At 40.6% G+C, this 14,961-nt stretch overlaps 1 protein-coding gene across 3 annotated transcripts in view; it reads left to right on the forward strand.

Annotated features, from left to right (window-relative positions):
• SOL1 (carboxypeptidase D) overlaps positions 1–14,961 on the forward strand; it is a 213,934-nt gene that overhangs the window by 49,508 nt on the left and 149,465 nt on the right. For 2 of the 3 annotated variants that reach the window (XM_089417154.1, XM_089417152.1), the window contains exons 2-5: positions 11,927–11,990; positions 12,155–12,259; positions 12,749–12,779; positions 12,965–13,021. In XM_089417154.1, the coding sequence (XP_089273280.1) occupies positions 11,927–11,990; positions 12,155–12,259; positions 12,749–12,779; positions 12,965–13,021 (257 nt within the window). The remainder of the gene's footprint in view (positions 1–11,926; positions 11,991–12,154; positions 12,260–12,748; positions 12,780–12,964; positions 13,022–14,961) is intronic. The other variant, XM_089417153.1, reaches the window with a different exon arrangement.

Consider the following 14,961-nt stretch of genomic DNA (forward strand, 5'->3'; position numbering starts at 1 on the left):
ATTCTTAAGACTTGCTATTTGACCAAGATTCTTGATTGTGAATAATTTGGATAATGCCTCGTACAACTCTTGAGCAGAATCTATGTTGGATATATATGGGATGAAGTTATCCTTTATTCTATCCACCATTAGGGTCATGGCCAATATCTCTATTTCTTTAAACTTTGCCTTTTCTGCATCACTTGACTCATTTGTAGGCTTCTTTACTTTTCTTTTGACTAGTTCCAAGATTTTATTCTTCTCAAGGATGAGATCTATCCTCTTTTTCCATGCCTTACAATTGGATGCTCCTTCTAATTTGTTTTCTCTCTTCATTGAGTTAGACATTGTTTTTGAAGATGGTAGGCTTGACTTCTTATATGATCTTTTTCCTTGATGATCCTTTATTCAAACTTCTTAAAACTCCTTATTCTCCTTTCAATAGATCTTCACGCTGCCTTTTTCCTTCTTCTTCACCTTAGCTCTGACACCATGTTAGAAAATCAGAAAAGCAAAAAGATTTTCTTTATGTTGATAATTATTTGTGATATTCTTATGTTCTTATTAACTTTCTTATGTTCTTCTTTTAACTTAGTTCATCAAGCAACTATCAATAACCATAACATGAAGATCAAAGACATCAGATGTAGGCGGATAACCAGGGAAAAACCCCTATCTAGGGGAAAACCTAGTCAACAAATCTTCCTTTATCAGTTTCATGAGATGATCCAAGGACCAAGACTCTTTGACCTAGACACAGACTTCCTCCAATCACCAAGTCAGCCCTTCCCTTCTTCTGCAGATGATGACCTTCTAGTAACAACTTCGGCCTTGCAACAACAACTGAACTTCGACCTAGATGCAACACTTTGATCTTGAAGCGACACTTCAACCTAGAAGCAACAACAAAATTTCGACCTCCCCAATAGCAAAACTTTGACCCAGCAACAAAAGAACTTCGATCTTCTAACAATAGTCCATCAAATTCACACGTGAGAGAGAGAGAGAGAACCCAAAAACTTCGACTTTTATCTATCTCCAACAATTCTCCTTCTTCTCTTAGAATTTCACACTTTTTTTTTCTCTGTAAAAGCTAATTCTATTAAAAGGAAGGAAAAATAAAATTACAATGAGGCTGCAGTCTCAGCCGAGAACAACTAAGTTCCTTCCGGGAATCAACACTGCCCCATATTTGGGGAAACCAGTTTAAACTTACAAAAAACCATGCAAAAGACCGGGAGAACGACAACAAAACCGGAATGAAGTCTTGAGAAGTCACCATCTGAAATAGTTGAGAAACAAGACAGAATTGCCTAACCAGAGAATGAGAAACAAAACCACAGACAACAGGACCTGACCAGTCAGCAGCAAAACTTTGAGGTGGCACTTGGGAGGCCACATGGCATTACAGTGGGATGTCCTGGTCAGGAGCCTCCTCGACAACTAGACACGCGTTCCCATACCAAATCTCGCCTTCCTTCGCCACGTCGCTATCCGCCCTGCCACCTGGAAGATCCATCGCCTGAGGAATACCGCTCGAGCTGCCAGCAATGGCCATCGGAGTTGTGGCACCATGAGCGCTGCCACCTGGAGTTTCCATCGCCTGAGGAATGCCGCTCGAGCTGCCAACAAAAGCCATCGAAACTGTGGCTCCATGAGCGCTGCCACCTGGGTGCCGAGTGTCGCCTGCGATATCACCTTCAACATTCTGACCGCCACGCCTGGCTGCCCTGCCTTCATCTGACGGGAGCTGCTCAGAGCCCAGATGAACTTCCATTCTGCGAATGTCCTGAGGAGCACTGTGCTGTTCTTCTTCTTCAGTGAAGATGATAGTGACATTAGCCGAAATAATGGGCCGGTTCAGGTTGCTCTGGAACCTGAAATGATTTGAATGGAAGGCAGAGTGAGGATATTGTCTGCGGGGCGGACTAGGAGGGGGAGAGCTGGCCTGAGAAGAGGGCAGAGAAACAGGTGGTGGTGGCGGAGCATCACTATGCGCAGCCTGAGAGCGAGCGCTACCACCTCGGTCACCTCCTCTGTGACTTCGCAAGCGGTGACGAACCATCGCGCTGCGGCTGGAGAGAAGCTCAGGAGAATTGGGGGTCTGGAAGGAAAACAGAGAATGCGCAGAGGGCTCCTGGATAGGGTTCAAAGGGCAGTGCTTGGAATGGGAGTAATGGAACCCATTGCCAAAGGTAAGATAGCAGAGAAGCCAATAGCGTTTTCCAGTCACAGCTCTACTGCAAGGGATTCCTTCTTGGAGCGGGCAAATGCTGAAGGATGGAGGGCAAATAGATGGTTGATGGGCGCCATGTTAAATCGGACATCCTTCATTTCTCGGTCGGAGCGAGCATTAAAGATTTCCTTCAAGCTGGCCTGCTCTCGCCTGAAGTGAGTCTGCAGGTGCCATAACTGAGCCTAGGATGGTGCGCTGGCCACCATCTGGTTGGGCGAGTGCCGTCAATCCATCGCCTCACCATTAATTTTCTGGAAATTCACCTGCATCCGGGTGTAGAATTTCACACTCTACAACCCAAAAACTTCGACTTTTATCCGTCTCCAACAATTCTCCTTCTTCTCTTAGAATTTTACATTTTTTTCGCTCCTCCTATATCAAACTTGTGTGAGAGCGTGTTGCAAATGAATTGAACTGCGTTGTATATATACCCTTTTTTGGAGTTTGAATTACCCTCATGTAGGTCGACTTGATCAGGTAAGGGCCAACTTGGTGTGGAGGTGACAAATTACATATTTTACTCAATAATAATTCTTTTTACATGATTCAAAAGCCTAAGAAGGGTCTCATTAAATGGACGATGACTCTAATGACTCAATATAAAACCTAGAAGTCCTCAATGGGGAATTTGACCTAAGACATGATGACCCAAGCACGAAACCCATGCTTTAATAAGTCATAAGAATAATAATAAAAATTCCTTTTTCTTTCTTTTGATAAATACATTTCATTATGACTCAAATACAATTATGAAAACTGAACTTAGTTACATTCTTCAACGCCAAGAAGTATAATCCTTCGTACGCCTTTCCCTTCAGCCTCTCCATTGGCTTCTTATTTATACTTGTGTAAGTTTCCTTGGAAGCCCCTTTGTCCTTCAAGAAACCCCCATTAGTAAACTCAGCATCATATTAGAATATTAAATGCTTTCCTTAGGTACAAAGCCCACAACTTGGGTGCAAAGCACCATACACTCATAAAATCACACTTTATGAGCGTTCCACTCTCACAAGCCTAGCACCAAGGGCATGTGAGAGTACCTTCTGATGCTACCCAATTTCAACACTCCCTCTTGTTGATTTGAGGTAGCATCGGATGTGCTCCAGCCATGAAAATTGGTGGAGAGGCTGAAGCACATGAGATCTCCAAGGCCCAGAAATGGTTTGGGCAGATTCTAACTGGTTTGGGAGATATTAAAATAATTAATATTTTTAATGGAGTTCCTAAGTCTAAACTTAGGAAAAATAAAATATTAATGGGTATTAATATAAAACTGGGTTAGAAGGTTCCAAAAGTCATGGATCAAGCCAAATCTAATCTTAGCTGTTGATTAGAGATTTAATCTCGGTCATTGATGGACCAACGAGAAAAGTATGAGAGGAGGCTTGAGGGTCAGTTGGAGAACACACTAGAGTGATCAACCATTCATTTTGCTATAGCGGGGTTGCTAAGCAAAGGTGAATTAGTGATCAGCAGCGAGGGGCAGTGAGTACAAGGCAGAGAGGCAGGGACAATACTGGGAGACCAACACAAAAGCATAGAGAGCTAGAGCAATAGTCAGTCCAGGCTACGTAGAGCCCAACAGAGGTAGTGCAGAGCCCAGATAGACTGCGTCATCCATGCAGAGGGCAGAGGGAGTGACACAGAGGGTCCCAGAGGCTACGCAGTGCCTCAGAGGGTTGACACAGGTCAACAGGAGGTTGATGCAGAGGCCAGAAGGGCCAGCGTTGAGCTTCAGTTGTGTCGGAGAGGGTTTTGTGGGACAGGTTTTCTGAATATCTGTTTCCAGATATAGAGGTATTGCTGTTGTATATTTTTCTCTGTCAGGTGAGCCGGTTTAGGCACCTAGTTGGACTCTGATAAACTGCATAATAATATAACCATCTGAATAGCTGCACAGGTTTTCCCGCATTGGGTTTTTCTGGGGACATTGGTCATAAAATAATGGTGTCACTTGTGTGCTTGTTTTCTTTTTGTTGATGATCTGTAAATGTTGATACTGTACTTGTGTTTATTTTTAGTATTTACATGGTAAATAACTTGTTAAGTAATTAAACAAGTAGGAAGAAATAAACCAGATAGTACGGGAAGAATTTCTAACAGGTTAAACTTAGAAATTCCAACATGGTATCAGAGCGTGATTGTAGATCACAAGAAAACTGAAGGCATCAGCTGAGCAGAGCATTTGCAGCAGATTCAGCTGTCCCGAGTGACAGAGATGATCCTTGCAGAAGGTGACAGAGGAAGGAGTGATGTAGAGGGATTGCGTCATCATTCTAGACCAGAGAAAGACAACGCAGAGGCTAAGGGAGGTAGAATCAGGCTCATGCAGAGGCCAGGAGCGTTGACACAGTTGGCTAGGGGAGCTGATTTGCCGGTGTCGGGATTGCGAGTGGTTCAATCCTTCAATCACTGTGGTATAAGAGGCTGTGGGTAATTTGCGGAGCGAAGCTGGTGGGGTACTGTGGTCAGAACAGTACCTAACAGGGCAAGACCAAGGTGGAGGGAGTTGCTGCCGAGGCAGATTTCTAGCCAAGGAATCTAGATCATGTTGATTTGGGGTAGCATCGGATGTGCTCTAGCCACGAAATTTGGGGGAGAGGTTGGGGCACATAAGATCTCCAATACCCAGAAAGGGTTTGGGCAGATTCTAAACAGATTAGGAGATATTAAAATAATTAATATTTTTAATGGAGTCCCTAAGTCTAAACTTAGGAAAAATAAAATATTAATGTGTATTAATATGAATCTGTGTTAGAATGGTCCAAAAGACATGGATCAAGCCAGATCTAATCTTAGCTGTTGATTAGGGACTTAATCTTGGTCGTTGAGATGTCAACATAAAAAGTATAAGAGGAGGCTTGAGGGGCACTTGGAGAACACACTGAGGGAGACCAGTCAGTTCAATTTCTGGAGCGGGTTTTGCTGAGAAATTGAACCGGCGGTCTGGAGAGCAGTTAAGAGGTAGCAAGTAAGGAACAGAGAGACGGGAGATCAATGTAGAAGAGGCAGGCGTAGAGCCAGAGGAAGCCATGCAGAGGCACAGAGACTGCCCAGAGCTAGAAGGGCCTGCGTCATCCACGCAGAGGTTGGAGGAGTGACGCAGAAGCCTAGAGAGGCTGCGTAGAGCTTTAGTAGGCTGACGCAGAGGGTTTCAGGTTGACGCAGAGGGTTTCAGGCTGTAGCAGAGGTCAAAAGGGCCTACGCTGGGTTTAGAAAAGCGCTGGAAGTTTGTTTATCTGTGGGTAAGCCAGTTTGGCACCCTGTTGTACAAGAAAATTGCTGAATAATAAAATCCTCCCTTGCTGCACCGGTTTTCCCACATTCAGTTTTTCTGGGGACATTAGTCCAAAATAACTATGTCAATGTGTGCATATGTTTGTTTTTGCATTACGGTGTGATATCTGCAGCAATATTTATTTTTAATGTTTGTTGAAGTAATTTCATGAATAACTTATGATGAAATAAGTAGGAAAAGTAAATCAGTTACTGCAGTGATAGAATTTTCACACTATTTGAACACATCTAAGGAGATGTATGACAGGTTGGTTAGCATGTTCAGAGTTAGCAATGCAAACCAAGTCCTCTTTCTAAAAAACAAGTTAAAGGACATAAAGAAGGGAAGAGGTGAAGATATCCAATCCTACTTCATGAGGATTACCGAGATAAAAAATGATCTTCTTTCAATTGAAGAAGTTATCGCTGACATGGAGCTCACTCTCATTGCCCTTGGAGGTCTCCCTCGTGAATGGCATGTGTTTAACACTAGTATCCTCAACAATGACAAGATTCCAGGTTTTGATGAATTGCTGACTAGATGTACTCAAGAAGAGACGAGGATGATGGAGAGAGACATGCCTTCGAATAGGAATGATCCTACTGCATTCTCCACTCATGCTAAAAGAAAGAACAATGCAGGTTCAAAGAAGCAATGTCAAGGTAGACCGTGATTCAAAGATGGAAGGAAGGGAAGATGCTTCGTTTGTAATAGGTTTGGCCACTATGCTAGGGAGTGTCCTAATTGAAGGGATACACCTTGGGACGATGACAACAACTACCACAACAATTTCTGGGGCAACAACAATCAAAGGAATGGTAGGTTCAACAACAAAGAAAAAATGAATGCTCCTGCTACTCAACATGGAAATAGTCAACCTCCCAAAAGATCAAGAAACTCTAGGTATGATGAATCTAATGTTGTAGATAACAAGCAAAAATAATTTTATCTTATATCTATCCTCTCTACTGCCTCCCCTCTGGATACCTTGGGAAATTGGTTGATTGATAGTGGTGCCTCAAGGCACTTCACTGGGTATAAGGAAGCTCTTTCAAATCTGATAGAAAAGGATACAAATTTGGAAATCATTCTTGGAGACAATGTCACCTATCCCGTGAAAGGAGTTGGGAATGTTACTCTTCAATTGAATCAAGGTAACACCATTCATCTACAAGTACTATATGTGCCCGTTCTAAAGAAGAACCTGGTATCTATCTCAGCGATGGAAGATTAAGGATTCAAGGTAGCATTCAATGATAGAAAGGTACATGTTAGGAAAAGAAATTTCAAGGAAGCATTTACTCTTGGATTCAGGGCTGATAGCCTATATCAAGTTGGAGGGAATCCATTAGGAACTATGTCTTGCGACACATCTCTTCAATTTGAATTATGGCACCTAAGGTTTGCTCATTTGCATTATAAGGCTCTACTCGATGCAAGGAAGATGGTGATAGGTGTGCCCGAATTTAAAGTAGAACATGAAGGTGTGTGTTAGGGATGTGCTAAAGGAAAACATACAAGGGGACCATTCCCCTCAAGTGATAGAAAAACTACTGATATTTTGCAACTGGTTCATTTTGATCTATCTGGTATGTTGCCCGTGACCTCTTTGGGATGATACTTATATTATGCTATCTTTGTGGATGACTTCTCTCGCAAAACTTGGATTTGTTTGTTGAAGAAGAAGGACGAAGTGTTCACATGGTTCCATTCTTTCAAAGCCTTGGTTGAATATCAAACGGGGAAGAAGATCAAAATATTGAGGACTGATAATGGAACAGAGTATGAATCAAATGAATTCAATGACTATTGTAGAGAAGCTGGCATTAAGAGGGAGACTACTACCGCATATACTCTTGAGCAAAATGGTGTTGCTGAAAGGAAGAATTGTTCTATTATAGAAGCCACTCGTGCCATGCTTCATGATCAAGGCCTTCTGAAATTCCTATGGGGAGAAGCTGCCAACACTACCGTGTTTGTACAAAATCAATGCCCTCATCAAGCATTGGGCTCCAAAACTCCCGAAGAAGTTTTCGCTGGTAAGAAACCTGATGTTCCTCATTTTAGAATTTTTGGTAGCCCCGTGTATTTTCATGTGCCGAAAGAAATGATAAGCAAATTCGATGCATCTGGGAAGAAAGGAACATTTGTGGGCTACAATGGAAACTTCTAAGGCATATAGAATCTATGTGACTGGTTAAAGAGAAGTGGAGATAAGTCATGATGTCACCTTCGATGAAGATGCTGCCCTTGGGAAGATTAGGAACCTTCCTATTTCAAGGAAGGACAAAGAAGCAGATACAAGATACTAGGGAGAACCACAGGATGAGCCAATGCCCAATGTTGAAGGACCAATGGATCCTATTGATCCACCTCCTCATGAGCCCTCCTCCTCAAAAAGGAGACCCTCATGGCTTATGGAAACTCTCGAAGATGCCTAGAGACATATTGCACCAAGGGGGACATTTCGTGAAAGTAAGAAGCCGAGTAGGTACCAAGGGTACTCAACTACCATGAGCACCATCATTCAAAGTCAAACTGAGCCGTGCACATTCGAAGAAGATGTGAAGCACCAAGTATGGAAGGATGCTATGAACGAAGAGTATGAGTTAATTATGAAGAATGATGTCTGGGATGTGGTCCCTACACCCAAGGACAAATCTGTGGTCATCTCTAAATGGCTCTACAAGATGAAGCATGGAGCTAATGGAAGTGCTGAAAAGTTCAAGGCCAAGTTTGTTGCTCGAGGCTTTTCTGAAAAGGAAGGTGTGGACTATGATGAGATATTTGCACCAGTTGCCCGATATACCACCATCCATTCGATTATAGCCCTTGCTGCCTCGCAAGGATGGAACTTGCACCAAATGGATGTCAAAACCGCCTTCTTGCATGGTTCACTTAAGGAGGAAGTCTATGTAGAACAACTTGAGGGGTTTGAAGTCCAAGATTGAAAGACTCATGTATGCAGGTTAAAGAAAGCCCTCTGTGGGTTGAAGCAAGCACCCCGGGCTTGGTATGAGAGGATCGACAACTATCTTATGAAGTTGAGTTTTACAAGAAGTGAAGCTGATCCGAACCTTTACTTTAAGATTGAGAATGATAGACCTCCCATCTTGGTACTTTATGTGGACGATCTCTTTTTGACAGGTGCAATCCCTCTCATTCATCAATGCAAGAGGGAGTTGGCTTCTGAGTTCGAGATGAAGGACCTAGGATTGATGCATTATTTCCTAGGGTTGGAGGTTTGGCAAAACCCAGGTGAGATTTTCCTTTCTCAAGGAAAATACATTGTGAAGCTACTTGAAAGATTTGGGATGGTGGATTGTAGGTCCCTAACTACTCCAATGGAACTCAACTTCAAGAAGCTACGTGGAAGTGCTGCTGGGCCCGATTTGGGAAATCCTTTTGAGTATTGTCAACTCGTGGGGGCCCTGATGTTTTTGGTGAACCCCTGTTCGAACATATGCTTTGCAATGAATACGTTGAGTCAATTTATGGTCGAGCCTCATCACATACATTGGATCGCTGCCAAGAATTTTCTGAGATATCTTCGGGGCACAATCACCTATGGACTGAGATACACTGCCGAGAATGTGAGGCTCCATGGTTATTCTGATGCTGACTGGGCTGGCAGTGTGGTGGATCGTAAGAGCACATTTGGATGTTGCTTCTCATTAGGTTCTGCTTTGATATCCTGGATGAGCAGAAAGCAGAAATCAGTTGCTTTGAGCACCGCTGAGGTTGAATATATTGCTGCTAGTATGGCCTCCTGTGAAGCTATTTGGTTGAGGAAGTTCTTTAGTGAGTTGTTTGGACATGTGTTGGATACCACCGTGATCTACTGCGACAATCAAAGTGGGATTCCTTTTCTGAGAATCTCGTGTTTCATGACTGCTACAAGCATATTGATATCAGGTACCACTTTATCCGGGATATGGTACAACGGGGAGCAATAAGGCTCCATCACATTGGGACTGATGATCAAGTCGCAAATATTCTTACGAAGCCCCTGGGGAAGGTCAAATTCTTAACCTTCTGTGAATGACTTGGAGTCGTGGAGAGACCCTCTTATGAGGGTCACGTTTGAGTTGGATATTGAGCTCTAGGAGCTCCGGGGGGCTTGGGGTACTTCTTGGAGCGATGAGTGACCTTAGGGTGAGTGGTTCACCTTCCCCTAATGGTGCGTTGTGTACAGGGTGAGTGGTTCACCTTTCCCTAATGGTGCGTTGTGTACAGGGTGAGTGGTTCACCTTCCCATGTGATACCACATGATGGTTGAAATATGCATAAGATGAGTGGTTCACCTTCTCCTATGGCATATGAGTAGGATGAGTGGTTCACCTTCTCCTGCCGATACATCCTACCCATGTAGTCCGGGACTCATGGGAAGTACCTCTCATCTGCCCAATGAGTAGGGAAATGAGGACAGAGACCATAGTACTACCAATGGACGCATTGTGTACTATCGTACTCCCTATGCTAGGATGTTTGATATTGATCTGGGATCAATGGAGACTGACTTCGGGTCAGTGGAGAGTGCTATGATACACTCTCGATCATTTCTTCTTCATTATTTCTTCATGGTTTAGCAGAGCAGGGATGTTAGAGATGGTATAGATTGACAGATGGTTTGGTAGGTGGATTTATCCCTAGTTGAGAGCGAGTGTTAAATTTGGCAACTAGGGCCAAACTCCACCTTGGACAACTCATATGATGGAGATGATATTTTTGTTGGATTCCTCTTTCCGAGAGGTGTAGGATTGATCTAAAGATCATCTCATTCGGACATGTATAGATGGAATTATTAATTTATTTCTTCTATGGACAAATTGTCAAGGTTGGCCAACAATCTAATGTAGACTCAAGAAGCCCAAACGTTGCAGCTAAATAGGAGCATCTACCTCATTTGGACATTTATCATCTCACACATATCTCTCTCTCTTCTCATCTGATTGGGTCGTACGAATTTCAGGCAGCCTTCTTCTCCTCCACACGTGCGAAGAGTTGACTGCGTTTTTTGTTTTCCAGCGTTGACCAAGATGGAACAAGTTTGACCAGCGTTGACCGTGTAGTATTTGACCTTATTTGACTGCATTTTTCTTGGGAGAATTTCTGTTTGGGTAGGCTGCATTCTCTGACACAGATTTCAAGGATTTCTGGGCAGGTTGACCAGCGCTGACCACAGAGATGACTGTGCATTGACCAAGTTTGACTGATTTCTTCAGGACTGTTTTGGGCTGATTTGGACTGTTTTTGGAGGCCGAATTGACTGGGTTTGACCAAGCTGATTTGGAGGAGTAATTCTGCTGATTTGACCAGCGTTGACTTTCTGGTTAGGGCATCCTGTTGACTGTAGTTTGACTGAACAGATTTGACTGTGTTTGGGCAAGTAAATTTTGTATATTGTACTCTCTCTCTGCTGAACTTTTGAAGAATAATAAGAATATTTGATCAAAGGGTTTTCCCCACATTGGGGTTTTTCCTTGGCATCTACCAAATACTGTGTTCTCTTATCTTGGCTTATCTTCTGGTTATTGTTTATGTTCTATCTACATTTACTATTGATGTTAATGTGATTGCTAATCTGGAAATTGATATTGGGCTAATAAGAAAAATTGAAGTAAATTGCTCTTAAGCATAGAACATACCATTGTTATCTAAAAATTAACAGTTTTCTTCTTTTGCTGCCTTCACCTTGTGCAGACATCAGTTGGTATCAGACTCTGCTTCTTTGAGTATGTTTGAAATCCTTCTGCTCACCAGGAAATTCAGTTGACCTTTCTCACTTTGCTCCATCTGTGGTCCCTATTGGTTGGTATCAGAGTGTGCTTTTTTGAGCAAACTTGGTGGCTTTATGCTCACCTAGAAGATTCAGGAATATATGCTTCACACATTCTTCCATCTTAGGCACACATGGCTACCAAATGATCAAAAACAAAAGTTGTCACAAGACTGCACGTCTTTATTTTTGGTTGTCCAGAAACAAAGTGCTAACTGGCTTTTCTGTATTTCTTAAAAGTACTTTGTCATGTGCTGTATGCTTTTAAACTTTTTGATATACTTTATGCTTTCTAATAAAACTAAACTGAGTCTGGCATATGTTAAACATTATTTGGAATGACCTAAGCAGATTGCTGTTTGAAACAGCCTGTGGTAAAAAAATTAAACTATTCAAAATTGCTGGTTACTAAAGAAACTGCACAATTGATTAAGATCTATAATATATGACTTTGGACTTAAACCAATTTGCATGATATGTGGTTATGGATGAAACCTTTTGAGATGGACTTGAATTAATTTAATGAGGACTTTGGTGGTATAAATCCCTGAATCTATTGCATGCTTGTAAATAATTCTAATTGCAGCTATTTTGTAGGTATTGTAGTAATTCTGATGTATCATTTGAAATGACAATTTTGATGTAATTATTGCAGACAGTATAGAAGCTTACCATGGGCGCTTTTTGTTGAGTAACATGATAAGCCAGCATCTAAATACGTATCCTTTTTTCTTTTGAAAAATAAAATGTTGAATGAGGAACTGGGAAAATACAGTCTAGCACTTTGGTTTCCCACCTTTATTGATGCTCTCATAATGGCTTATTAGCAGCTTGTGTGAAACAAACCCTAGAATATCTTTTTATTCATTAACAGTATTTCCAGTATTTCCAGATTAGAACTGGGATATCATTATAGAACTAATTTGGAACTTGAAAGAGCAATGAAGAAGTTGGCAAGGAAATGCAGCAACATTTCCAGGCTTTACAGGTATCTGTCATTTAATTGGCTATTTCACACATAGTGGTTACTAGATGCATAAATTGAAGCTTGAACTGAAAATATTTCACTTGGCATCATCTTCCACTGAAATCTGTAGCAGCGAACTTTGTTAGATATTCGAACTGAATCAACTGATAATGAATTTTTCCAGCCTGACACCCACAATTCGTTGTGGGACTAGTCTTTGAAGTCTATAACTGATTCCTATCAATTAGCTAAACAAACTTTATCTTTCTCTACCATATTTATAATATATGTCACAATGTCAACTATGATTACATATAGTTCACTAGTATAAATTATTCATCTCTTAAGGTTGCTGCTTTGTAAATTTGGGGGATCAAGTATTGATAATAGATATTCTTAATCTTCTTTTAGTTGCTCTCATTGTGTACTAGCAATACAAAATAACTAGTCAGAATAAGATATGTTTCATTTGTTACCATGTCTTGATGTTGACATTGCTGAATGACTCAGCATTGGGAAGAGCGTGAACGGCACTCCACTGGTAAATTTAATTCCTTTCATGAGCATGAACTTCAATGTAGTATAAGAAGTAAAATGATTTCTGTCAATTACAGCAAATTCATATTTTAAAATATTTAAGTGATATTTTTTTTGAATTTTATATGAAAAGTATATGAATGGTTGCCTGTAGATATTTCATTAGCTTCATCTGTGTCTTGTCTCCAGTGGGTGCTGGAGTTTTCTGATAAACCTGATCAAGAGGAACCAGAACCCGCATTTAAGGTGAATGTCTTTTAAACTAGTGTTTCTACTTGCTACAGTGGGCAATTTTTTTTGTTCATTCCTAACTTGTAAATTCTTGGTTCTCGTTTATAATTTACAATGTAAAACTTGAATGGTGATACTTCTTCCTGGTGGCTTAAAATATGACTGTTTGATTGTGGAAAGAAGAGCTGCTGTTTCATATTCTCTTTTTGTGTTATAATCAAAAGCCCTCTTGCATAAATATAACATATATTTTCTTTCAGACGTGTTTTGTTACGCGGCACGCCTGTTAGACAAAAAATTGAGTAGTGGTTACATCATATTAATGTCAAGTCATTGGTTGAATGAGGTTACCATTAAATAACGTCTTTAGAGTGTTTCAAAACTCTCTTTGGGAGTTATTGTCCAATGCCATTTTACCATGATCTTATCAGGTGGTGTATGTGCTGTACATCATAATGCAATACTGCTTTAAGTGGAGAGTAAGGAGTCATGGTAACGAAGATCAATTTTATGGTATATGGCTTATGATTTCATTTGTTTTTTTGGTTAAAAAAATGAGACTTATATAAATATGCAGAGCTGTACATAGATACAGGATGGTGCTGCTATCCCATAGTTATCAGGGTCTGGTAATAATTCCGATGAATCAGGGATCCTTCTTGGACAAAAAAGATCTGTGCTGGATTCCATACTGGCTATACATTGTTTTACGTTGCCATGCTATAATGTTATTAACCTAAAACTGTTATAGATCCAAGGCTGTGCCAACAATGAACTGATATCATTGTGACAAAATATTTAGTATAAGAAAAACAGCAGTTTAGTAATAACAGGTGCAGATTCAGCAGTAACAGCAACAAAGTTAGCAATAACAGCATGATTCAGCTGTGACAGCAATCAATTTAAGCAAGCAAATTCTAAAATAGTACTTAGTAGGTACTAGGAGGTCCAGCACTAGGATGAAAATGAAAGATAAAGGAAAATGTCACTTTTACTTAAAATTTTAGCATTAACATTTCTTGTTTTAGGATGTTTGGGAGCGGTTCCAACCTTATTGGATTTCATATGGAAAATGTAGAATTTTAGATTCCAGTCAAAATGCAGCAGACTTACTAGTTTTCGGGATTTCAAGATTGGGGGGATTGCATCATTTCCATTGGATTCTATCATGTATGAGGGTATGGAACTAGCATTTAACCAAGAGCACCAAGCCCTCTATGTACCTCGATGTTGGTGGCATTGATTGTTGAACTCCTTTGTCACGACTCTAATAAAAATGTACCCATCACTCAAACAAAATCTTGATTTGACATGTTAAGCTTTTTCCATCTTATTTTAATGCTCAAAGGGTGACATTGATGATGAGGATCCCAATATAGGCCATGATTTTTGATGATATGTAGGCATTTATTGTAGCATGATTTTCTTTTGCACTATAGAAGCCATCTAGAGCCTCTTTGTTGATGGATTGCACTCGGTGCTATTTTTGTTATATGCACCCTTGCTATATATATGAGAAACTTTGAGTAGTTGTGTACAACGGTTTGGATTCATATGGATGCACATGAATATTAATGTTTTGTTCTTTTCTTAAATTTGAATATTTATGTATATTTTGGTCGATTGGTTTTTTGGTTTGTTTGTTTTTTTTCCTTTTGGTTCTCGGTTTTTAGGTTGATGGGTACGATGACTGGTCCAATTATGATAATGTTGTGTTAAAATATTTTATATCAGATCTGATTTACTTCAAAAATTTATTAACAACCCAGAAAATAGTTATCTCAAATATTTCCGAAATTGCCGATAAAATATTCACACTGGTATACTAACTTGGAGAATAAAATGCAGCAGAAGTAAAGATGGGAAATCAATCATACTACAGCAACAAATTTATGCCCAACACAATCTTCCTTCATATAAAATTTCTCAGGAAAATTTTTGCCTAGACCCACTTA

Source organism: Pinus tabuliformis, chromosome 3_2, assembly GCF_031772625.1.
Source record: "Pinus tabuliformis cultivar Carrire ecotype Pingquan chromosome 3_2, CPIR1, whole genome shotgun sequence".
Lineage (NCBI taxonomy): Eukaryota > Viridiplantae > Streptophyta > Pinopsida > Pinales > Pinaceae > Pinus > Pinus tabuliformis.